Source organism: Meles meles, chromosome 17, assembly GCF_922984935.1.
Source record: "Meles meles chromosome 17, mMelMel3.1 paternal haplotype, whole genome shotgun sequence".
NCBI lineage: Eukaryota > Metazoa > Chordata > Mammalia > Carnivora > Mustelidae > Meles > Meles meles.
In genome coordinates, this window is record NC_060082.1 from 15,810,480 (window position 1) to 15,836,221 (window position 25,742).

At 37.0% G+C, this 25,742-nt stretch overlaps 1 protein-coding gene across 1 annotated transcript in view; it reads left to right on the forward strand.

Moving 5' to 3' along the window:
- USH2A (usherin) overlaps positions 1–25,742 on the forward strand; it is a 714,551-nt gene that overhangs the window by 537,678 nt on the left and 151,131 nt on the right. Inside the window, exons 49-51 of the mRNA XM_045983172.1 lie at positions 6,841–7,062; positions 17,936–18,159; positions 23,775–23,979. Coding sequence (XP_045839128.1) covers positions 6,841–7,062; positions 17,936–18,159; positions 23,775–23,979 — 651 coding nt within the window. The remainder of the gene's footprint in view (positions 1–6,840; positions 7,063–17,935; positions 18,160–23,774; positions 23,980–25,742) is intronic.

The window sequence follows — 25,742 nt, forward strand, 5'->3', positions numbered from 1 at the left end:
AGAAAGAAAATTTATCTCCATTAAAATTACATTGAAAATTCCTATTTAAAGAAAGCAAGCAAAATGTCCCAGTTAGAGACTAAGGTCGTTATTTCAGGTAATACTGTATATGATCATATTCTAATAAAAAAATTCTGTATAGGGGTTTGCTGGTTTGATGCTGAGTAACTAGTGGATAAAAATGACAGACTTTGGAGTCAAACCGCCTGGCTTCACATCTCATTTCTTTCACTTATTAGTTATTTTACCTTTATTAGGTTATTTCAACTAAGTAATATTAGTGGGAAATTTATGTCTCTGATTTCTCTGACTTGGAATTAGAACCCCCAAAGCTTTCATGTGCAAATAGAAGGAAAGGTTGATAAGAATTGGGGAGCATTAGAGTACATGAGGTTAAGAGGCATCCTGTAGGTGACAAGAGATAGTATCTTATGAATTATTCTAGAGCAAAGACTCAGGTGTGTCCACTTTCATCCAATTCTGTTAAAGGGCAACCAGTTCATGAAAGCTAAGAATCAAATGTCTAATGGACATTGAGATCCTATGAGCCCAGGAATCCTCATTGATTCTTGTTGATTCTAAGAGACCAAGCAATCCTTTATCTAAGCTGGCTTTCAGCAATTGACTAGGTAAGTCACAAATAGCTTCCAACCTTTAAAGGGAAAGAGACTTTCTATTTTGCATGACCTCACAGTTTCAAATCCAGACCCTAGGGAATATGCTTTGTTCTGAAAACACGGATGCTTGGAAACTATGTCATTTCTGTGCTACCACTGTCAACAAATACAGAGAATCAATTTGTCAAGCTTTCACAGGAACATAGCGGAAGATCATCCACACATTGTGTAAGAGTGGAGTTTTAAAGTGCAAACCAAGTATCTTTAGTGTATTAGTTTCCTAGGCCTCCTGTAACAAATTACCAGAAACTTGGTGGCTTAAAACAACACAGTTTTATTACCTGACATTTCTCATGGTCAGAAGTTCCAAATGGGTCTCACTGGGCCAGAAACGGTGTATCAAGCCAGACTGCCTTAAGGAATCCTTTTCCACCTTGCAGAGGCTGCCCGCATTCCTTGCCTAGGGACCTCCTGCCATCTTCCAGCCTTGCGATAGTAGTCAGTCCTTTCTCACATAGCATTATCAAGCTCAATTCCATCATGCTGTTTTAATCCCCTTTGGCCATTATCATAACATATTCACAGATTCCAGAGATTAGTACATGGACATCTCTGGGAGGTCATATTCTGCTTATCACTCTAATGCTATGGTTAAATAATTATGAAAATTAAAGTGGCATTTCTGTAAACTCTTGGGGCATAATTATCCCAAATGAATAAAAAGAGATACTGGGAGTGTGAGTGTAAGAGTATATGAAAAACTGCTACCCTAAGCAACTGTCTCAGGGACTGGAGAGAGGATGGTATTAGGTTGGGAACTATGGGAAGTGAGGAGGCACAATCTTATTAATGGCCCTTAAATCTTGGACAAAGTAGTATACAAGTCATTTATTTTTTTGGATGGAATGAATAAGATTTTATAAGGATTACAATAGGGAATAAGAAGTCTTTTCTGGAGTTATGTGGGTACAATGGACCTGATTTTATTCAACAAACTCCTTTTTTTTTAGTGAATTTTTAGCCAATTTCAAGAAGGACATAGTCAGATTTATAGAGACTTTTAAGGGTTTAGCCTCTTCTATGAATCCCATATGTAAACTCTCCTTGCCCCAGTGACTCTTTTTTTTTTTTTTTTTTGAGATTTATTTATTTGACAGATAGAGATTACAAGTAGGCAGAGAGGCAGGCAGAGAGAGAGAGGAGGAAGCAGGCTCCCCGCTAAGCAGAGAGCCCCATGGGGGGCTCGATCCCAGGACCCTGGGATCATGACCTGAGCTGAAGGCAGAGGCTTTAACCCGCTGAGCCACCCAGGCGCCCCACCCCAGTGACTCTTGAAGACAGATTCAAGGTCTGAGATGTAGATCATGAAGTCATCAGGAATTAGATGGTTAGCCTGTGCCATCATCAAATTATAGGCTGGGGATTCTGGTGGGAGTTCAAGAAACAGGCTTGTGGGTGCACATTTAGTACTAGCATCCCATTAACAAAGCAGATCTCCTCCCATCAAATGCTCCAGAGTGGAAAAAATACAGTTAACAGAAAAGTATGTTGATTAAAGAGAAGACAAAGACAAAGGGAGAGTCTGGAATGTATTTGAAATGTCTACCTCTGAGACAGGTTATTCCTAGGAAGGAATGATAGAAACATAGTAGAATTTATAATAGCCTAACCCCAATATCAATTAGATATGAAAACTGCAGTTTCTACCACTGCATGAAAAGTTCTCTTTTTTTGTGTTAAAGGCCGTTATGGATTGACCAGAGCAGCTACTTTCACAGAAAGAGGTTCTTGTGCCAGTCAATGTTTGTCTTTCTCCTTTTTTGATTCTTTCTAGCTAAAGTAGAGCAAATGTTCTTCCAGTGTCCCTTTCCCTTACAATAATGACAGTCGTCTTTGTGTAGAGTAGACATGGATATGTCCTTGTTCTTCCTTTATTTAATTGCTTAATCTGAAAATCTATTAATTTGATCCATTTTTTTTTCTTTTTTGTGGGCCAAAGTATCTTCCAAGTGCTCATCAAGTTCTTCTAATTTAGAGAGAAGGCGTTGTCTACTATCCTATCTTCTCATTTCCAAGGAATTATTGAAATCTTGACTTCCATTGAAAACAGAGTATTCCTAGTGGTAGCTAAGTGGTCTCTGAAACTAAGCATGGAAGTATGTTTCCCCTGTTTATGGAACTGGACTTTTTTATTGTAGTAAAGTATACATAACAAAATTTATAATTTTCACCATTTTTAGGTGCATATTTCAGTAGCACTGAGTATTTTCACATGGTTGTGCAATCACCACCACCACCATTTCCAGAACTTTTTATCTTCCCAAACTAAAACTCTGTTTCCATTAAACATTAACTCCCTGTTGTCCCTAGCCCCTAGCTCCTGAAAAGGACCATTGTATTTTCCGTCTCTATGAATTTAACTACTAATAACATTCCATAGTATGGATATACCACGTTTTCTTTGTCCATTCATCTGCTGATGAATATTTGGATTGTTTCCACCTTATGACTTTTGTGAACAATACTGCTATGAACATTGGCGTACAAATACCTGTTTGAGTCCTGCTTTGCATATATTTTTTTTAACTTTATACTCAGAAGTGAAATTCCTGGATCATAAGGAAATTCTGTGTGAAATTTTTTGAGGAACTGCCTTAGTGTTTTTCACAGAAGCTATACTATATTATATTCCCCACAACAATATGCAAGTTCATTATAGGCAGAAGGCCCAATTTCTCTAATTCCTTAGTGACACATTATTTTCTGTTTGTCTATTTTATAATGGCTGTTCTTCTGACTATGAAGTAGTATCTCATAGTGATTTTGATATGCATTTTCTTAATAATTAAAAATATTCAACATCTTTCCATATGATTAGTGACCATCTGTACATCTTCTTTGGAGAAATATCTATATGAGTCTTTTAGCCATTTTTTTAATGGGTTGTTTGTGCTTTTGTTGTTGAGTTGCAGGAATTCTTTAGAAATTTTGGATGTTTGTCCCTTATCAGTTATATAACTTACAAATACTTTCTCCTATGGTTTGCCTTTTTATAGTCAGTAATGTCTTTTGATGCATAACGCTTTTAAATTTTGATGAGGTGCAATATGTCTGTTTTTCTTTTGTTGCTTTGTACTTTTGATGTCATAATCAATAAATTATTGCCAAGTCCAATATTTGAAGATTTCCCCTTATGTTTCTTCTAAGAATTTTATAATTTATCTTTACATTCAGGTCTTTGGTCCATGTTGAATTAATTTTTGTACATGGTATAAAGTAAGGGTTCAACTTCATTCTTTTGCATGTGAATATTTATTTTTCCAAGGATCATTTGTTGAAAAGATAGTCCTTTCATTATTGAATGGTCTTGACACCCTTGTTGAAAATTATTTGGTTATTTTTGTAGTTTCATTTCTGGGCTTTCTATTCTATTCTGTCACTCTGTATGTCTGTCTTTGTACCATGACCACACCATTTTGATTATTAATTATATCTTTGTAGTATTGATTGTATCTTTATAGTAAGTTTTGAAATGAGGAAGTGTGAGACCTCCAACTTTGTTCTTTTTCAAAATTGTTTTGGCTATTTGGGGTCCTTGAGATTCCATTGCAACTTGGGGATAGATTTTCTATTTATGCAAAAAATATTGTTAGGATTTTGATAGAGATTGCATTGAATCTATAGATCACTTTGGGTAGTATTAACATCTTAACAGTATCATCTTCTGATCCATGAACGTGGGATGTCAAATTTATTTGTGTCTTCTTTAATTTCTTTCATCAACATTTTGTAGTTTTCAGTGTTCAAGTCTTCCACCTTCTTGGTTAAGCTTATTCTTAAGTATTTTTTAAACTATTGTAAATGGAATTACTTTTTTTTAAATTTCCTCTTCAGATTATTCATGTTTAGTGTATAGAAACACTAATTTTTACGTGTTGGTTTTGTATCCTGCAACTTTGTTGAATTCTTTTATTAGTCTTAACAGGTGTCTTGTGGAATTGCTAGGGTTTTCTACATATAAAATTGCATTCCTGTGAACAGAGATAATTTTACTTCTTCCTTTTCGGTTGGGATGTTCCTAATTTATTTTTCTTGTCTAATTGCTCTGGCTATAAATCCCAATATTATGTTGAATAGAAGTGGCAAAAGCTGACAGCCTTGTCTTCCTGATCTTAGGGGGAAAACTTTCACTGTTGATTTTAATGTTAGCTGTGGGTTTTTCATATATACTCTGTTTTGTGTTGTGGTAGTTTCCTTCTATACCCAGTTTATTTAATGTTTTTATAATAGAATGGTGTTGAATTTTGTCAAGTGTTTTTTCTACATCATTTGAGGTAATCTTGTGTTTTTCTTTATTCATTCTGTTAATATGGTATACTAACTGACTTTCATGTGCTGAACCATCTTTGCATTCTTTCCAGGAATAAATCCCACTTGGTTATGTTGGATAATCATTTAAATATGCTCTTTAATTCAGTTTGCTAGCATTTTGTTAGGATTTTTACATCAATTTTCATAAGGGATATTGGTCTGTAGTTTTTGTTTTGTTTTTTTTCTTAAATTGTCTTATCTGGTTTTGGTATCAGGGCAAAGCTGACCTCATAAATTTTGTTAGGAAGTATTTATTCTTCTTCAATTTCTTAGAAGAGTTTGAGAAGGATTAGTATCAATTCTTTAAATGTTTGGTAAAATTCACCAGTGAAACCATCTGGTCTAGAGTTTTTCTTTGTTGGTAGGTTTCTAATAACTAATTCAATCTTGTTAATAGTTATAGGTCTATTCAAAATTTCTATTTCTTCATGATTCAGTCTTTTAAGTTGTGTATTTTTAGTAATTTGTACATTTCATCTACTAGGATGGATTTTTGACCAATGAATATGGATAAGAAAGACTTCAAGGATACCTGCTAGGCATTCTTGTTCCTATTTTTTATATTCTTTACGTATGTATCCATAGATAAATATTGCCCCATATTTTTAATATCATTTTGGTAAGTAATTCATCTTGTTTTTACTAGCTAAGCTTTAGAATATTTCAACCTCACACATAGATAAACTAATTGATAGAGATCAGGAAGTCCAGGACCATAAATTCCTAAGGGAATCCTAATTTTTTTTAGTGAATTTGAGTCTTCCTTTTCTTAACGTTTGGCAAATCATTAACTAGATTATATAAATCTTATCTGGACCATAGTTTAGAGCTTTAAGACCTGCCAGAGGCTGGTCAATATACTTATAGACCTTATAAGATAAAATGAAGGAATATTGTCCAGGGAGAAAGATATATTTTAAAGGGTGAAGTGAAGAGAAGAGGATCTGTTGAAGACACAGAAAAATGAAGAGTGAGGCAAAAGGGAAGAGAGAGTCAGGATCCAAGGGTTCAGAAAGGAGGTCAACTGAGAGTCAGGTCATAAGCTAGAAAGGAGAAGTACAGTTTTAATTTTAGATCCACCAAGTTGTTAGTAGTCCTTTCCAAGGTATCCTTAAAAGATGAAATTTATTTTTTTTTTTTTTTGTCCTTTAGAGTTGTTCTGTCTTTTAGAGCATCTTCCTACCCCCACAAATGCTGCCTATTGACATTTATAAAATTTAAACTTTGATACCATGGCACTAGGCAAAAGAGTATCTTATTCTTGTTTCAAGTTTCCCAGAATATCATGTAAAGGGAGCGTGTGGGTGCAACTACGTTAGTGAAATTCAGTGTCTGCCACAGCCCAGCAAAGTATAAGTAATATACTGACTTAAATATAGTATTTTTATCTCCTCTCTTTTAATTGATCTTCACATTGAAAGTATTTTGTTTGCTTAAATGATTATAAATTGGTTAAAAAAACATAATCTAGGGAATCCAACTTTTAGGTTAATTTCTGAATCCACTCCACTTTCCAAAAAAATACATGACATAGATAGAAAAGTATTTGTAGGAAAACTTTTTTGTAATGTTACTTAATCATGTTACCAGACCTAATGTACACATTTCTTAGGGGTGAGAGAGGAAATAGGCAACATAGCGTTACCTCTAAGTTACCACCTGTGTATGTTTATACATCTTTAATACAAAAATTTTTAAGTTGTATTGAAATTTTGCAACTCCAAAATGACAGCATTCTTTCTAATAATTCCATCAACCAGTTGGCATCTGCAATATGACTGATAAAATTTCATTGTGAGTCAAACCATATTTTTTTAACTATGCAATGATTGTTATTGTCCTAAATTGACAGGTGAAGTATGTTGTCCAGATGAACAGCACAATCGGGTTTCCACTGGCATCGGTGACTCCTGCTGTGGCAGAATGCCTTACTCCTCCTCAGGAAACCAGATTTGCTGTGCTGGGAGGCTTCATGATGGCTATGGCCAGCAGTGCTGTGGTGGACAGATTGTGAGCAAAGATTTAGAATGCTGTGGTGGAGAAGAAGAGGGCATGGCATACAGCCGCCTTCCAGGTAAGGAGCTCTTGTCTACCTTTCAGGGTGGAGAATCTGAGAAACAGGGAGGTTGAAAATCTTGCCCTAGATATAAAGCAAATAAAGAGTTAAAGCTCATGTTAATTATCTCGAATGCAAAATTTAAGTACATATTATATCACAAATAAAAATGTAAATTCACATTTTCTATGTTCATGTGATGCATTTAATTAAAACAGATTGAAATGCCTTCCTCTTGAAAAGTGTCATATCCACTGTAAACAAAAAGAGAAACACACATGAATGCATGGGTTCTGGATCAAGAGAATATTTCCTAGCAAATGCAAACAATATGCAAAATTATTATTGATGACACTATGTCAATTATTTTGCTCTGTTATTCCTTTTTGGCTATTAATTTAACACTATTTTTTTAAATTTTTATTTATTTATTTATTTGGCAGAGAGCATGAGCACGAGTGTGGGGAGCAGCAGGCAGAGGGAGGAGAAGCAGGCTCCTCACTGAGTGGGGAGCCTGATACAGGGCTAGATCCCAGGACTATAACCTGAGCTGAAGGCAGATGCTTAATAACTGAGCCACCCAGGGACCCCGTAAATTAACACTAATTGTAAGAACAATCATTATCATTGATGGAGTACTTACTATCACCCAGGTACTATGCCCAATGTCTTATACATTATTACCTCAATTAGTCTCTTTTTTCTATTAATCCTTGTAACTATCTTACTAGATAGATACTATTACTGTTTACATTTTAAAAATGAGGTAACTGAGGCATAGAGATTAGACAGTGTCCAAGATCACGTGGTAGTCAGATACAGATTTTGGGGTGCCTGAAAGTTATACAATTTGGGGTTCCCTTTGTAAGGAAAGAAAATGAAATGATTAAGATAAGACAAAATATAAAAATAATATTTACTTAGAAGGAGACACTAAATTATAAAAATTACAAATCAAAAAAAGAAAACCTAGCAAATCCCTCTAACATAAAAATAGTAATGTTTGGATTCTATAACTTCTGACATCCCTCTTTTCTCCTCCTGACACATTTATATCTTTGATCACCGCTTCATGGGACAATGGTTTTGTACCATTTAGCTCTAGAAAGACAACTCATTTTTCCTGTCATGTGATTAATTAAAACATTTTTAATTATTTCAAGTTTTGGAAAGTGGCTTTAAGTTTCAAAATTTATTACTGTAATTTTATGTAAATGTTTAGGATTATTGTCAAATTTGGAGAAATATCTACCAAGGATCTTTATAAGATTTAAGAGCATTTTAAGTTTTCTTGTCGGAAGGTGATTTGCAGTGACTCATCTTATGTATTTGTTGAACTGACATATCATTAACCAGTTTTTCATGGATATCCTCATTATATGATTGAATTTGAGTTGTACATTATCATGATGTCACTATTTTATCTACACATCAGCAAAAATATAAATTTTTCCAATATATTTATGAGTTACCTATCTTCATAATTTGTAATAATTTATGCTTCAATCCTAGATCCATCATTTTCTTTTAATAGTTTACTACCTTTGTTATAATTTAAAATTTATTTTGTTATAATTCTCTTCTCAATGGCAGACTATTTCAAGTGATTCTGTTGTTCAGTTTTACAACTTCTGTTTCATATTCCATTAATTTTTCTGTCTGATCTTTCTCTTTCTTTAAAAGAAACTTCCCTTTACATGTATCCAACTTAGGAGTCTGTAATTTTATACATTTCTTATCTTCCCAAATTGCAGTTAACTTTACATGTATCCAACTTAGGAGTCTGTAATTTTTCACATTTCTTATCTTCCCAAATTGCAGTTAAAATGATCTAGTCAAGTCTTAATGACTTTTTTATAGAAGTGACAGAAGTCATATAAACATCGTTACTGAACCCAGACTTAATATTTCCCCAAATCAACTTCCTCTTAGTTAGATTTCAAAAATGTACATGATCACTCTCCTATTTTAATCAATACAAGGATACATAAGACAGAAGGCAAGTTTAAGGGGCAAGAGACAGAGGCCATAACAAATTATAGTTAAACATTATACATTTGCTAATTTTCTAAAAATATGTAACTGTGCCTACCTTGAAGGGGGCTCATATAAGCAAAGCCTGAAATTCAAGCTTCAACAGCTTCAGGGTAAATCTGCTTGTTTAACCTGCAAGTGTTGGAACTCCAGCCCTTCTCTGAGTATCATTTCAGGACATCATTGTATCTTGATGCAGATAAACTATGAATTTCCTGTTGTTTTTCTATAATTTCTTCTTTTTAAAAAAACCATCAAAGTGGGGCGCCTGGGTGGCTCAGTGGGTTAAGCCGCTGCCTTCGGCTCAGGTCATGATCTCAGGGTCCTGGGATCAAGTCCCGCATCGGGCTCTCTGCTCGGCAGGGAGCCTGCTTCCTCCTCTCTCTCTGCCTGCCTCTCTGCCTACTTGTGATCTCTCTCTCTGTCAAATAAATAAATAAAATCTTTAAAAAAAAAAAGAACATCAAAGTGTTACCCATAATATCAGTAATAGTTATTTATTGTACTGTTATTGTTAAATACCATATTTTTGTACACCTTCTCTTCTATGTAAAGCTCTGATGAAAATTGCTAAGAAGAACACTTCAAGAACAAGACTAATCAATCAAAACAATTTTAAAAGTTTTCAATCCTGAATCTTGTGCCTTAACAAGAATACTAGACTCTCAGTATTTTCATAGCCCTTAAGTACGTAAGAAATGCTTAATTATATTATTGACAACTAAATTTCATATTCCCAGTATGGGAAAGATTTTTCTCCTTTTTTGAGCCAGAAAATGCCTGATTTCTAGTTTTTCATTTTATCTTTGGACAATCATCAAGTGTGTTTCCAAGGCATTTACTATTCTATAAAGTTATAAATCACCCATCTGGATCCACACAATATCCACCTATGCATTCTTTTTTTTAATTTAATTTAATTTTTTCAGTGTTCCAAGATTCATTGTTTATATACCACACCCAGTGCTCCATGCAGTACATGCCCTCCTTAATACCCACCGCCGGGTTCACCCATCTATGCATTCTTTTTAAATCCAACCCAGAAGGACATATTTAGAGGAAGATATTAATATACATACTGTCAAACTATTTGATAGTCCCATGTGATTTGTTGATCTGCATCAACTGTCCAGAAAATCGTGATGATGGATAGTTGCCCTATATACAACAGAATTAGGTTTCAATTAGGACACTTTCATTGACCCTCCCCCTCCAATTTGAGGATTTCCTCCAATACATGGCACAGGACTCCGGGATCTTCAGTGTAAGGTAGCAAGCAAGTTGACATTGCCAGGTAAATCCAAGAAACAAAACCAAAAAGTAACTTGCCAAGGTCTTTTAAAATGAATGATGCATTGAATCATATGATACACAAGAGTTCAGTGGAGACACATAGTCCTTTCAAAAAATTTCCCCATGGGGGCACCTGGGTGGCTCGGTGGGTTAAAGCCTCTGCCTTCGGCTCATGTCATGATCCCAGGGTCCTGGATCAAGCCCCATGTTCCCATCCTCTCTCTCTTCCCATCCTCTCTCTCTCAGCCTACCTCTCTGCTTGCTTGTGTTCTTTGTCAAATAGATGCAATCTTTAAAAAAAAAAAAAAAAAAGTCCCCATGAATTTTAGCCTTAAGAGGTTAGTGTTCTAAAGATAACTGAAGTCCAGTCAAGGAATCCAGCCTGGTCATGTGTCTCCTAGACACTGCTTACTGGCTAAAATATGTACATAATAGTCAGGAGACAAGATAGAACTACGGCAAAAAATAAACGACATTCTGTGTTCACTATTTGCAAAGCGAGGTTTTATGTACCTTGTATACATACACACATTTATAACACACTTAAACCGTGCATCAATCTTATGAGGTAAGTACTAGTCTCTCCAATTTCGAGATGAAGAAATGGAGGCATTTCTCACAAAAGTAAGAAACCATCCCCAGATCACATAAGTAGCAAGTGGCTGCCTTACTTCCGGTAACATTAATTGCTATTATAAATGAAACCCCCAAATTTGTAAAGGCTCAAATACAACAGGGGTTTACTTTTTCTTATATAATAGCACTGTGATATGAGCCAATCTGTAGGTCAGCTCTCTTTCCTAGTTATGAGCTACCTGTTGAACCACCAGATTCTGTGGTCACCTGGGAGTGGTATCTATTTCTGCAGCCAGAAGGGGAAAAGAGCATGGAATAACATGTGTCTAAAGTTCTTTGTTTATTTGCCAAGTCTAGGAATGGCAAATATTTTAATTAACATTTCTCTGAACTAGAACTCAGCTATCTGTCGACGCCGAAATGCAAGGGAGGCTGAGAGATTTGCCTGTGAATTCTTGCCACTGTGGCTAAGAAAGGATTCTAACTCCATCCAAATGGTGACAGAGTCCATGCTCTTAACTTCTTTGATCACTCTGATAGTTGGAGGAGCATTGGATACTCTCCCACCCAAGCCATAGCAACGTATGTCAGGTCTACTAAGCAGGACCAATATAATAAACTATCGGGTTGCAAACATTTTCAGGAAGACTGGGAAAAAAAAGAGGCATTATAAACTCTCCCTTTGACAACATACCTAATGTATGCCAAAGTTAGAAGGGTATGACATAGGAGTGCTAAGCCCTGAGACAGTGACTTTTAAAGAATGATCTGGGACTTCTAAGGGTCAGACTCTTGGCAGAGAGATGTTTGCAGGTGGTCTGTGAGATCAAAATGATTTTCAAAATAATGCTAACCTATTATAAGCCTTTTTCGAACTCATTCTGTCATGAGTATAGAGTGGAGTTTTTCAGAGGTTACATGGCATGTGATATTGCAACAATTGAATGCAGAAGCAGGTGTGAGAAGTTAATTCCTTCCAGTAAGCCAGACATTAGAGAGGCTTGCAAAAATGCAAAACAATGTCATTCTTCTCACTCACTCTTCTCAGTTTGGAAAATGTATTTATTTTTCATGAATATTTTTGTTAGCATGTTATGTATTTATTATTATTTAAATGAATTAATGAATACATATTTCAAAAATTTTTGTTTTAGGCTCTAACCCAGTATTTATCAGCAGATATAACTCACATAAACAAAAGCTATTTGGAGTCCTCGATTATTTGTAAAAGTGTAAAGGGGTCTCAGACCAAACTTTGTAAATCACTGCTTTAAGGCATGGTTATTATATATACTAGAAAATCATGGCACTTAATTAGTTACCCTGTGCTATAATTAACCAGTTCAGTATCTCCTCTTTCAGATGAGTAGCTAAAATTACATCCCTTAAAGACAGAACAATGGATGCCAGGTTTGGGGGATGCAAAAGCATTGCCCCCTCCATACCATAATGAGTCAGAGTTTTAACATAACAACAAAAATGTCTCATTTTAACATCTGTTCATCTGTTGCCTTTTTTAAGTCAATTGCCATATTCCTTCTTTTGATAAAAATGTATTGTGTAGTGACTATGCTCAATACACTATTCTTGGTGCTTTGCAATTGTAAAATCGCTGATTCCATTTTTATCCTTAAGGACTTATAATCTAATCAAGGAGGAAAGACCCTATAAGGTTAAACACAGTTCATCAGAGAGGGATGAACACAAGTATATTCTTAAGACTGAGAGATCACTGCAGTCAAGGTGATGGGAAAAGCTAAACCATTAGATTGGAACCTCAAATAATGAGTAAGATTTTGAGATGTGTAGATGGAAGAAGGACATTTCAGCCAAAGGGCATAGCTTGAGCCAAAGTGTGAAATTGGCAATCTGTGAAGCATGTCCAAGTAGTCGTGAGCAGTTGGGTTTGTTGGAGGGATACACTGTGTGCAAGGAAACAGAGGGGGATAGGTCTGAGCAGGCAAAAGGATCTGAACGTTACTAAGTAACCAAGGAAGGGGCCAATGTAATGATAAGAACTGTGACTTAAGGCAACAAATTATTTTGGTGGTAAATGAATGTGAAGGAGAAGGAACATAAGTCAGAACACTATGCCAAAAAATAAAACGTACCTGTTTTAAGAGATGAAGTAGAGGTAACTGTCCATTAGGACAATGGCTCCTAATATTTCAGGAGCTATACACTCCTTAAGAATCTTTGAAAAGTTACAAAACCTCACTGCCACTACTACGCAGAAGTTTGCTTGCAATTTCATATACCCCTGAAGCCCATCCTTGGGCCCCAACTTCAGAATCATTTCTTACTGACTTCACTGTGATTTTCCACGCTTGTCAAATATTTCTTAAGCAAATTGCAACATTACACAGCTCCAGTGAATCAAGATTCACTCTCGAGTTTCTCACGACATTCTGCAATTCTGCCAAAGCTGGTAACATGGTGGACGTAAGGAATGATACTTTTTAAAAGGAAAAGACCCTCTTTTTATTCTCTTGACCTTCCTTCAGGTTTCAGTGAAAATAGACACATTACACCTGTCTTTTTCCTCTCACTGCTGCCGCTCCCTCCTGTCGCCCCTAATGACTGTGACCTCAGTGACCTTCCAGAATATCCATATGGTCCTTTTTCTCCTCAACCTAGCAACACCATACCTGCTACATGAAGGTTTGGATCTCATAATATTGTTCCTAAGCCTGGCCTCTCTCACTGTCTGGCATTGTGTGCCTGCCATAAGACCGGGCTGGCTCGTAAAACATCTCTTTATGTACTTTATTACTTAAACTCTTTTATTTGCCTGCAGGAGCCCTTTAACAAAATCACATTGAATTGACTTTCTCACACCAAATCAAATCTCCCTGGTCCCAGTTCAGTTGTCTTTGTCAATATGTATTTTATAAATGGAGTGAATTAACAGATGCTGTTGGAACAGAAGTGCTGGGGTAGCGTTTATGTTTTTACTGCTCTCTCTGGGCAGATGAGTTGTGTAGGAGTGTTATACAGGTATCTCGGGATGAAAGTCACGCTCCTCATTGCAGTGGATATGTATTCTTAACCATTTTCTTTGGATATATTTTAAAACTCTTTATTACTCTTTTTTTTTCTTAGTGTTTGCTTATATGGTTTTGTCATTGATGCCACTAATCTTGGATTGGACTTGATTGTATCTTTTAGCATAAAGGGATGAACATTAAAGTCTCCCTACCATTCAAAGAGGCCAGGATTTTTTGTTACCCGTGAGAAACCGATCAAGCCATACCTTTGGAACGTATTGCCTGATTTCTATTATAAAGGTTGTCCATGCAGCCTCGGATAGGAAAATCTGGGTTGGAACTGCTTTGTAATAGAATACTGAGTTTCCATTTCCTGGAGTCTGACTTCTGCAGAACGATTGACTACCGCTATTTGGTATAGAAGACGGGATCTGGAAACTTGGCCAGGAGGAAAATACAGCACAGAAATCCATTGTGAAAGAGCTGTACTAAAGAATATTTTCCAGAAAGAATTCCATGTGACATATGAATTTTTGAAAGGTGTAATGTAGAAAAAAACACATCTCAACAATTTGGGGAGCATGAACATTCTACCCTTTCTCTGTCAGTTTTGTGGTGGTAGCCATGGGGCCATCTACTGGTGGAGACAAGCATGCATCTCTTTTTTCTTTCATATTCTGCCACCAATTTTATAAGTTTGTCCTAAGAATGACTAATCACAAAACTTTTTTTCAGTCTTATAGGCCTAAAATATAGTCCCTTGGCTTAAAATGGCCCCATGATCAGTCCCAGAGTTGCACATTAATTTGTCATGTTCTAGACTGTGTTCTTTCCTACTTTACTGTTTTTATCTCAAAAGCATGATTCATAATTCTTGGCCTTTTTTTTTTTCCTAGAAAAATGGAACGCCTGTTTTACAGAATTAACGATTTAGAAATTCATCAGGACTATATGTTTATAAATGCTTTCCCTGTCAGCACTGGTCATTAAATGAGTGTTAGTAACATATTGAAACTATTCATGGTATTGTGAGTAAAAGATTCTTTCCTTCACTGTTTTCTCAGTTGTATCCAATAAAATGGAAGCTATCTATTGGATATATATTCTGTTGGGAAGATAAAATATATTGCAGTTTGATATCAAAAATAAATATCTAGTAGCTCTATGTGTACTGTACCACTTTGGTAACATCTGTCCAAAAAGCATCTTCACCTTTGTACAAATTTAAAGAACAGCCTCTGGAAAAATAGATCGATCCATCAACAATAGATCAATCTATGACCTGTTTTGTTTTTCTTTTGGCATATTTAAAATTGTGCATTCTACGTGTCAGAGTTCAAAAGTCAAGTGCTACATGTGATAAATTAGGCAGGGGTCAAAAGTTATTGCAATGCAGTTTCAGAAGATTGTCTGTCTCTGAATTTGCAGCTCATTCATGCTGAAGTGATGCACTATGGGAATTAGTACCAAACTCTGCTCTGCAACATCTGCTCTCCCTAAGTGAGTTAGTGCACGTCAGACATCTTTATGTCAGAATATTGCAGTGATGGATGCAGTCTTCAGAAAATGCTGCATAAAAATCTGGTGTGCCGTTCTGGCCATTAAGTGAAATTACTATTTAAATTAATGGCACTGTCACAGTTTATCTGTGCAAAGAATGAACGCTGATTAGGGTATTAAGTAATTAGCAATTTATCACACTGGAACAAGGTTGATAATAATTAAAGAAGTAATGGTTTACCAAAGAAACTAGAAAGGGAGTCACTTCTTGTTATGAGAGTGGAATCTTGGCTGAAAATTTTAATTCAGTGAAACAAAGATGAAGCTCTTTGTGAAAGAAAGCAGCCCCCTTTTTTTTTTCCTAGTGTAAAAACAGTTCATTATCAAAATTTTAGTTGACCTGTCAAAAGTCCCTCAGAGCGATCAGATGACTGATTAGGAGTTTTGAATTAGGTCAATGTCTGCATTTTGATTTTATACTTAAAGCATGGTGAAACCATCAAGTAACTTGGGAGTAGAAGGAGAGAATGTATTCTGCTCCCTAAAGGGCCAGTTTTCAGTTTTCAGATTGCTCTTTAAAATGGAAACATGAATTATTTTAAGAAAACTGCTAGAGAAAAAAATGATGGTAAAAAGCCCAAGGTTGTATTTAATTTTTAATTTTTTTTCCCTTTTTATTAATTTTTTCAGCGTAACAGTATTCATTCTTTTTGCACAACACCCAGTGCTCCATGCAAAACGTGCCCTCCCCATCACCCACCACCTGTTCCCCCAACCTCCCACCCCTGACCCTTCAAAACCCTCAGGTTGTTTTTCAGAGTCCATAGTCTCTTATGGTTCGCCTCCCCTCCCCAATGTCCATAGCCCGCTCCCCCTCTCCCAATCCCACCTCCCCCCAGCAACCCCCAAGGTTGTATTTAAATGTCTGATCAGAAGGCAGCAGGAAAAAAAAAATGTCCAAACAATACAAAACTTGAAGCTCTAGATTTGCATAACATGTCAGTTTTACCATTTTATCATAATCAAAACTCAGATTACAATGATAGCTCTGCTGTGTATATTTATGTTAAATAAAATCTTTCCTGAAAATGTTGAAACAATGAAATTTATTAATAAAGCACCAAAGAAAACAGTTTACTTTTAAACCAATTACTTTAACATTTACCACACTTAAATGGCATGCAGAAAATGAGTTATGATCAATATACATCATCTTAAAATATTGGGAGATTTTTTTTTTAAGTGGAAAGATCAGTGAGAGAGTTCTTTGGAGTCATGTGTGGCTAAACATCTTTCTTAAGGTATGTACCAAGCCAGTGTCTACTTTCGATAATTTTTTTTAAATAAAAAGCACTTAAAACTCGCTGGGCTATTATTAGGAGTGTCTTTCATAATGTAGGTGTTTGTACAGGACCAGAACAAACAAATCAGGACCCCAGGGCACTTTGAAGTTGAGGTTCTTTATGTTATCAGTCAGGACTAATAATAAATAAACAAAATTCTAATTAAAATAAATCATTCATCACACTGTGCTGCTTTATCACTGGATATAAATTCTGATATAATAGCACTGTGACATAGGGTGTAGGAACCTTAATTTCTGGCTTAATCTGACTCTAGGGTATTATTTATTTATTCAGGCTTGTATGTCTAAATTTCTGTTGTATCTCTTCTATGGCAAGATCTAAATGATGTGAACACAGGCAGTTAAACGGAATTTGGTGCAAGAAAGGAGGTTCTTTGGTGTGAAAGGCACACATGTCTTTCCTCAACAAGTGGGGCGATCAATGTTCCCCCTTACAGGGTCTTTCTGACCCTGCCTACAACCTCTTATCCATGTCCAGGGATGGGTCTAGAACACAGTGCTGCTCAAAAAACGTGGCCAAATTGTTCACCTGATCGGTGAGTAAGCTCAGCTGGTTTTGAACAAACCAATCTGATGAAGAAAGAATGGTTACCATTGCTGCTGAATTCACAAGAAGCAAATATATGGACCCTTGGCAAAGTCAGGCAAAAACTTATACGACTCCTACCATAGCATCTCCAATGACAGGATGGTCCTACCTCTCTCTCTCCTGTTCAGGCTCTCATCCCAGAGTCCCTTGGTGATATTTTTCTTCCTTGCAGATTTCTAGAGCTTTCCTCTGACCCCCTGGACTTTATCCCTTCTCCTGCAAGACGATATTATCATCCCAAATTGGACAGTGATTCTCGTGATGGAAATCAGGGCTTTTTTTATGGAGCTTGGGAGAAGTCTGGCCCTGCTGAATGGTTTTGGAACCCTTCCTCCTGAGTGTTCTTTACCTAATTAGTGTCTAGTGCTCTTGGTAGAAGGACCCCTCACTGCACATTTAAATCACCTTGGTAAGGAAATGCTACCTTAGGTATTGTACCATTTCAGCAACTGCCTGAGTCTGACATTTTTATACCAAACTTTATAGCAGTCTCCGTTTTCTTCCTTTTTTTATTTCATATTCATATATAACATTTTATTGTTGCAGGGATGTTCTGTTGTGGGCAGGATTATGTGAATATGTCAGATACCATATGCTGCTCAGCTTCCAGTGGAGAGTCTAAAGCACATGTTAAAAAGAATGACCCAGTGCCAGTAAAATGCTGTGAGACTGAACTTATTCCAAAGAGCCAGAAATGCTGTAATGGGGTTGGATATAATCCTTTGAAATATGTTTGCTCTGACAAGATTTCAACTGGAATGATGATGAAGGTAATTGATAGAAAACCTCTCAGAGGTGCTGATTTGACAATAGAAAGAGAAATACATTGTTCATAACTATTTTTCTAAAATAGGAATATAAAAACTCCTGTGTGCATTATTCATTTTCACATTACATCCATATTAATACCAAATGAGTTCGCTGTGATTGATGTTATTGCAATGAATTCTAAAGGAATTAATAATGATTAGCTGTTCTCAGGAAGCTTTCCCCAGCACTCCAGATCAGTGCAGGACCAAAAGTCTGTGCTGAAAGAGCCAGCACTTGTCAGCTGGGACCTCTGTGTTGTGCCATTTTATGTCCATGGGTGCTGGGGATGGAAACGGAGAGAGAGCCTGCCTTCTCCCCTCTGGGCCTCTAACCATAATCCAACAGTTTCCTTTGATAGAGACTTTAGATCCAGCAAATTCACTCGTGCTTATATCCTATTCCTTGAAACAGCAGAAGATCAGCAAATGCCTGCCAACCATGAACGTGAACAGGCCTCTGAGTGTACCATTTATTTGGATGTTGAGATGCTTCACGGACTGACATGTCATGTTTTGTTAGCGTTAAACTTGACCCAGGGCTCCAGAAACCTACCAGTTTAAGGAATGGATTGTGGACTTCGAAAAACCAGACACCCTACTCTGTTCTGTAGCAATTCGCTATTAGGAGATGGTTGCAAGAGGGTGTTTGGGTCATAGACCATGGAAGGGCTCTTGCCAACCGACACAGCTGTACAGTCATTGTGTAGACGCCATATACGTGGGATGTAAAGTAAGTCTCAAGATTGTTAGGGTCCCAGCAAGCACTTTGCAATAATTAAGACAATTCATAAAGTTGTTAAAGAGAATAAGTACTTTATGAAGTGAATAATCATAAAAAATACCCTTCAAAAATAGTTTTTCATCTACAAATTTTTTTTTTAGAAATTGGTTTGACCTATACACAACTTTAAAATAGCTGATTCCAGGGATGCCTGGGTAGCTCAGTCAGTTAAGCGCCTGCCTTCAGCTCAGGTCATGATCTCTGGGTTCTGGGATTGAGTCCCGCATCAAGCTCCTTGTTCAGGGGGGAGTCTGCTTCTCCCTCTGCCTCTGCCTGCTGTACGTGCCCCCCCCCCCCCCGCATGTTCTCTCTCTCTCTCTGGCAAATAAATAAATAAAATCTTAAAAAAATAAATAGCTGATTCTATGAAAGAAGTCTATCCAACACTATGCACCCACAGGTCAGTTTTTTCAGCAGTTTGGACAAAGAAATTTTTCTGAAATACAGTCTTAAAAAGCTGGTGATGTTGCGAGGACACGACTCTTTTTTTTTTTTTAAGATTTTATTTATTTATTTGAGAGAGAGAACAGAGAGTGAAAGCAGTGGGGGCAGGGAGAGGTAGAAGCAGACTCCCTGCTGAGCGTGGACCATGATGCAGGGTTCCGTCGCAGGACCACAAGATCATGACCTGAGCTAAAGGCAGATGCTTAACTGACTGAGCCACTGAGGTGCTTTGCAAGGAAATGCCTTTAAAATGACCAAATAAGAAGCATCTATGTAGAAAACTCTAAAAGGGGCACTCATATTTGAAAAATGAAGATAGAAAACCTGGTAGTCTCAAAAATGACATCATTGCTCACAACTATTTGCTTCATTACTGCTCACCCACATTTGTTTCTTAGGCATCTCATTTTTGGTTCCAAGAAGATGAAGCTTCTGTGATGCAAGGACAATGTTCAGGCTATACCCATGATCTTTTAAATTGACTTAACTTGGCTTTAGGAAGGCCAATTAACAGTCATATCAAATATTCATATTTAACTTATTATTAGTAGTACAGTATTTCTGAATGCCAAATCAAGCAATGTGTTATAGGTAAAGTTCAAGCTATGGATTGCATTTTGTTTCCTGAAGACCTCTTTCCTGGAGACTTCTATCTCCTGCTCCAATCAGGGCTAGACCACTGTGGGATTTCTCCCCCTGCAAGTCTTCTCTAACTGTGGGTTTGGGAATCCCTTTTACTTCTCTCCCTGTGTTGGTGTCCCTGTGTTCTCAATCCAAGGGTCCCCTTTTCTTGCCTTCTTGCCTTCTTTTGGAGAAATATCATTTGGGGTATAGGTGCGTAAAAAGTAAATTTTTTGAGAGCTTGACATTTGAAATGATCATTTTTGAGCCTCCCACTGGATTGATAGCTTGGCTAGGTAAACAATGCAAGGTTAAAAATTATTTCCACTGAGAAATTTGACATCATGTCTGCATTTTTAACCTTTCATTGCTCTTCTGATTCCTGTTTCTTCCTAGGTACCCATGTTGTTTTTCCTATAAAAGTTTTGAAGAGATTCTCTTTTTTCTTTTTTCTAAAATTTCACTAAAAATTTTTTTAAAAATAAAATTTCATGGCAATGTGTCTCTTTGGGGATGATATTATTATTATTCATGAAGCTGTACTTTTTATGGATTTTTTCAGTGTGAAATCTCATGACCTTTTGTTCTGGGGAATGTTATTTTATTATTTCTTTAATAATTTGCTCTCTTCTTAATCTCTGTTTTTACTGATTAGTTTGGTATTAGACTTTCCATCTTTTCTTTTTATTTCTTAACGATTTATTAGTTAACTCTTCATCTTTCTTTAATAATTTGCTCTCTTCTTAATCTCTGATTTTACTGATTAGTTTGGTATTAGACTTTCCATCTTTTCTTTTTATTTCTTAACGATTTATTAGTTAACTCTTCATCTTTTTCAACACAATCATCTTTTGCCTTAGCTTCATCTTCCAACCTTTGTATTAATTGATTGATTTTATTTAGCTATCATATTTTTTATTTTCTATGTTTTAGGTTCTTTTTTTATTTTAGTTTTTCAGGATTCTTTCATTTTTGCTGGCTGTTATTTGTTCGTGGCATCCCACTTTTGTTCCATTTGTGGGATATCTTTTTTATCATTCTGGAAATACTAATCCCATTATTTATTGTATCCTTATTGTTCCTTATTTGCATTTTTCCTTGAATTGTCTCATTTGTTTGATACTATTTTAGTTTTCTTCTTTGCCTTGCTTTGTTTCTACTCCCTCTCAGTTCTTTTCTCTGTTTTTAAATCTGTTCTTTCCTTTAGAGGCTGAGTGAGAGCTCATTGCGCAGGTGCACCCATTAGTGGGGAGCGGACAGTAGCCCAGTCATGTGGCAGGATGGTTTTGTGTCAGGGAGTCACATTACCAAGAATCCTTAGAAGATCTGCTTAATTAACTATCCTTAATCATGCATCCTAGATCAGGATAAGACATACGCTTGGCTGACAGCATACAGGGAATCAGTAGGAAGGGGCACTGGGATTCTCACTGTGCAATATGCAGACTTGTATTTGGTTTTCCCACTCTGGCTGCTGGCCTGTATCTTCCAGTTGACTCTCTGTTTCTTTTAATTTCACCAAATCTTCCCTAAGCTCTATCTCATTTGTAACCCTTTACCAAAACGCAGCTAGGAACAACACAAACCTATTGCTAACGTTCTTGATTATAACCCCCTCCCTTGGGACCATGATCTCGGTAGCACTGGCTTACTTTGACAGTTATACCAGGTCATGATTTTACCAAATATTTAGCCACAGCATAACAGAGTTCCCCAACTTTCCAAACCCCAGTATGCATTACTTTGCCACTGCCCACCTAAAAGTTAAGCCAATGCCATGAGATGTAGGACTTTATTGTTGTTGAGACAATATCTAACTTCAAAGTTCTAATTTATGTTTTGGCTAGGACATGCTAGACTATGCCAAAATAAAAATAAGTGCACTCACATATGAAATGGGTCAATGGAATAAAGTTTTTAAAAAAATTTTTTCACGTTGCAATCCAATGTGAGTTAGGCAGCTCTCCTCCAAGGAATGTCTCGGGGCCCAATCCCCTTCCGTCTTGTGGGGCTTCACACACGACCCTCAGATTGCAAATGGGAAAGAGGAGAGAGTGGATGATTAAACATGTTTGAGTCTCACCTACAAGCAAAAATACATCCTTCCTATAGAGTAAGCGCATGGACATGCCTTTTCCTACTCAGCTGGACTTGCAAATCTAGTATCCCTAGGGAGAAAAAACAAAATAGACATTACTGGGAATGTGGTATTGTCTCTGCAACATTCATCCAGTTCCTAGCTTCCAAAAATGTTTGAGTTGTCCTGTGGTTATTAGTTCCCTTCCTATTTCCTTGGTCTTTCTCTATTCTTTCACTGTCATCTAGTTGGGCTTTATGAGGAAATGAAGCTAAGTGCTGGTGTTCAATTCACTATATTCAAATGGAAATCCTACTGTAGCTTTCTGAAGCAGATTTATTTTGACAACTTTTGGGAGAATAATTTTACATATACAAGGTAAGAGAGTTTGAATGTAGATCAATTTTAAACAGCAAAAAATTATTTTAAATACATTATGCCATCTACAGTACCTGGGTGGCTCGGTTGGTTGAGCATTCAACTCTTGGTTTCGGTTCAAGTCATGATGTTAAGATCGTGAGGTGGGTCCCAGGCCAGGCTCCCTGAGGTTTCTTCTCTTCCTCCCCCCAACACCTGCTCCTTCCCCTGCTCATGCTCTCTCCCTAAAATTAATTAATGAATTAATTAAGCTGCCTATGGAAAGGAAAGTTTTGCATTGCAAAATTGTTGCCTTATTTCTATCTCCTGTAATCTAGGGTGATGAAATATTTCATTTTCCGACGTTACAACACACTTGTACTTACCAATAACTGTAAAAAGTCCAGAGATCCATCAGAGGAAAGGTTTCCAAATGTAAATAATAATAACTATAATGAGAGTTCATGAAATATTTAGATTTTTGAAAACTTGGACAAGGAATACTTCTTTGAAGTCCAACTTGTACTATGGCACAAAAATGCAGATTCTCAGATATCTCATTATTTTCTCTAAAGCTCCATTAAGAAAGTGTCAAAGTAGCAATAGTAAAATAATTACTCCTGCTTTTCTTTATATTTAAATTATATTTATAATCGGGGTGTTTGGGTGGCCCAGTGGGTTAAATTATATTTATAATCATCTTATATAGTTATATCTAAGTGTAAGTCATTTATAGGTGTTATCTTGTTTGATGCACATAACAAACCTGCATGGTAAATGTAATTTCCATTTTCTGACGGAAGGAGTTAACGCTTTGAGAGTGTATGTGACATGCTCAAGGTCACAGAAGTAGGAAGTGGCAAAACAGGACTCTGAATCCCTATCTATGTCATCCACACCAGAACTGCTTTCTAGTATACGCACCGCCTCTGCTTGTTTTCATAAGTCTTGAGACATTTATTCATGAGCTAAGTGGAAGAAAATCTCGTTTTCATCTTGTAGAAACCTGCCCCATGTACATCTAAATGTAAATTTTTAAAAGACTTATTTATTTATTTTAGAGAGAGTGAGCACGCGTGTGTTGGGGGGAGGGGCACAAGGAGAGAAGTTCAAGCAGACTCCCTGCGGAGCACAGAGCCCCCATGCAGGGCTGGATCCCACAGCCCATGAGATCAGGACCGGTGAGATCATGAACTGAGCTGAAACCAAGAGTCTGATGCTCGACCAGCTAAGTCACCCAGGCTCCCCTGTCCAAATGTAATTTTTAAATCTCCTCTCCCCACCTCCACCACTCAGGAAAACGGAGAGTGTGGGACTCTCTGCCCAGCGTCTCTGGAAGCCACGGCGTACTGCGGCAGGTGTGACTTCAACTTCACCAGCCATGTTTGTGCTGTGATCAGAGGACCTCATGATTCCCCCGGCAAGGAATCAACAGACGAAATATGCTCGTCTGCTGAAGAGACCATTCACACGGGAAGTGCAAACACGTTCTCCTACACAGGTAACAGAAACTGGGCCACCTGTCCGTGGCTTAGGAGCGATAGCGCAAAGCTGCAGGAAATGCATCCTTGTTTCATCCTGATGTCAGCCCCCTCCTTAACCTAGTGTCAGTTAATTTCTTCATACTATGGGCTAGCTAGTTACAAGGTAATTAAAGGCACACTTTGGATCTGTTCAAAGTTAGTAGTTTTAAAAAAAAAGTGGAAAGTCTAAATTCAGACAAAGGTATATACTGTTTTAAAGTAAACATGTAGAAAATTCAGAACAGGGAAATAGCTTATGTGTTCTTTTATGGTATACCCAGTTAATCATCAGCGAGCCCCATTTTCTTTCAGAGTATGAATGCAGGCTTTCAATAAATGCAAAGCATGAATGTTGCTGTACCTTTAGGCAGAAAACAGGAAGAAACCTGTCTGATCACCAGGAAGACCTCGCAGCATTATTCTGGGGAGGCGCTTAAAGTATCCCTTTCCTGATCTTGGGTCTGGATCTGGAGACTCTCCCACAGCCTGGTGTTGCCACTAAAAGCCATTGTCTTGGGAACAATAACCTTCACAGTTACTGAAAATATTAATTTTCAGGCCCTATCTTTGCCCTGCTGAGTTCCTCAGAAATAGTGGTTCTCAGGCTTGGCTAAAGTGAGTAAAAAACACTGTGAAGTTTAAGATCATCTCCAAAATAGTTCTGCCCTCTATTAAATTTTTATTATTTGTCCATTTACTTAAGTCCCTACAGAGTTTGTTTCTGCCTTTTGAAAACTTAAGTGTGTGTGTGTGTGTGTGTAATCATCTATCATCTAGAGTCAAATAGAATACATTTAAGTGACATAATTCAAGCAAGCTAAGGTTAACTAAACTGCTCTCTTCCATCATGACTCACCATTCTGTCTTACTTAACGGATGGTGGGTGATAATGGCAAACCTTAAGATTACAAAAAAATAAGGCAAGATGCTGGAGTGAGGAAGTAGATTAAGGAGGGAAAGCAGAAACAAAGATAAGGTTCCAGTGATGTGCTAGGTGCTTTAAAACCTTACCTTAATTTACCCACAAAGCAATCACGGAAGTATGGCCATTTAACAGATGCAGAGGCTGAGGGTCAGATCTATAAAAGCAAGTTGCTAAGGGAAGATGTCAGATTTAAATCATGTCGCCCTCAAGACCCGCAGATTTAGAAGACTCTTCATGGTGTAGGAGGTCCTCTCACAGTGCTCCAAATGCCCCTCAATTATTTCTTCCACCTGAAATGTCCTTCTTCGTCATTCCCAGGGTGTAAGTGAACAGTCTTGTCCCCAGTGCCGGCTTCTCAAGCCCAGTCTCTCTCTCTCCTCTCACACATCAGCATGACGTTCACTTCCACCTGCTTCATGAGCATCTGGACCTTTGTTCCATCCCCCACTACGAGATTGAAATCACGGTATGAACAAGATGCCCTTGCTTCATTTTACCTCATTCTTGGATTAACACAGTTTAAGCAAACAAAACAAAACAAAAACATTTATTGGAATGCATTTAATCTGGAAAGCCCTCAGAATAGAGAACAATTCCTTAAACCCTCCAATTTCCTTCCACACTCAGTTATAGATTTAAGGACCCTCATTTCCAAATTAGTGGATTTGGTCTAGATGCACATGATCCAAGAGAATTCTGTACTTTTATCTGCCTTTTGAAGTCAAGGTCAAGATTTTGAACGTCCCTTAAGACATATTTGCAATAGCCTTCTCCAGAGGAGAAAATGTTTAAGTTATTTAAACATCCATATTTCAG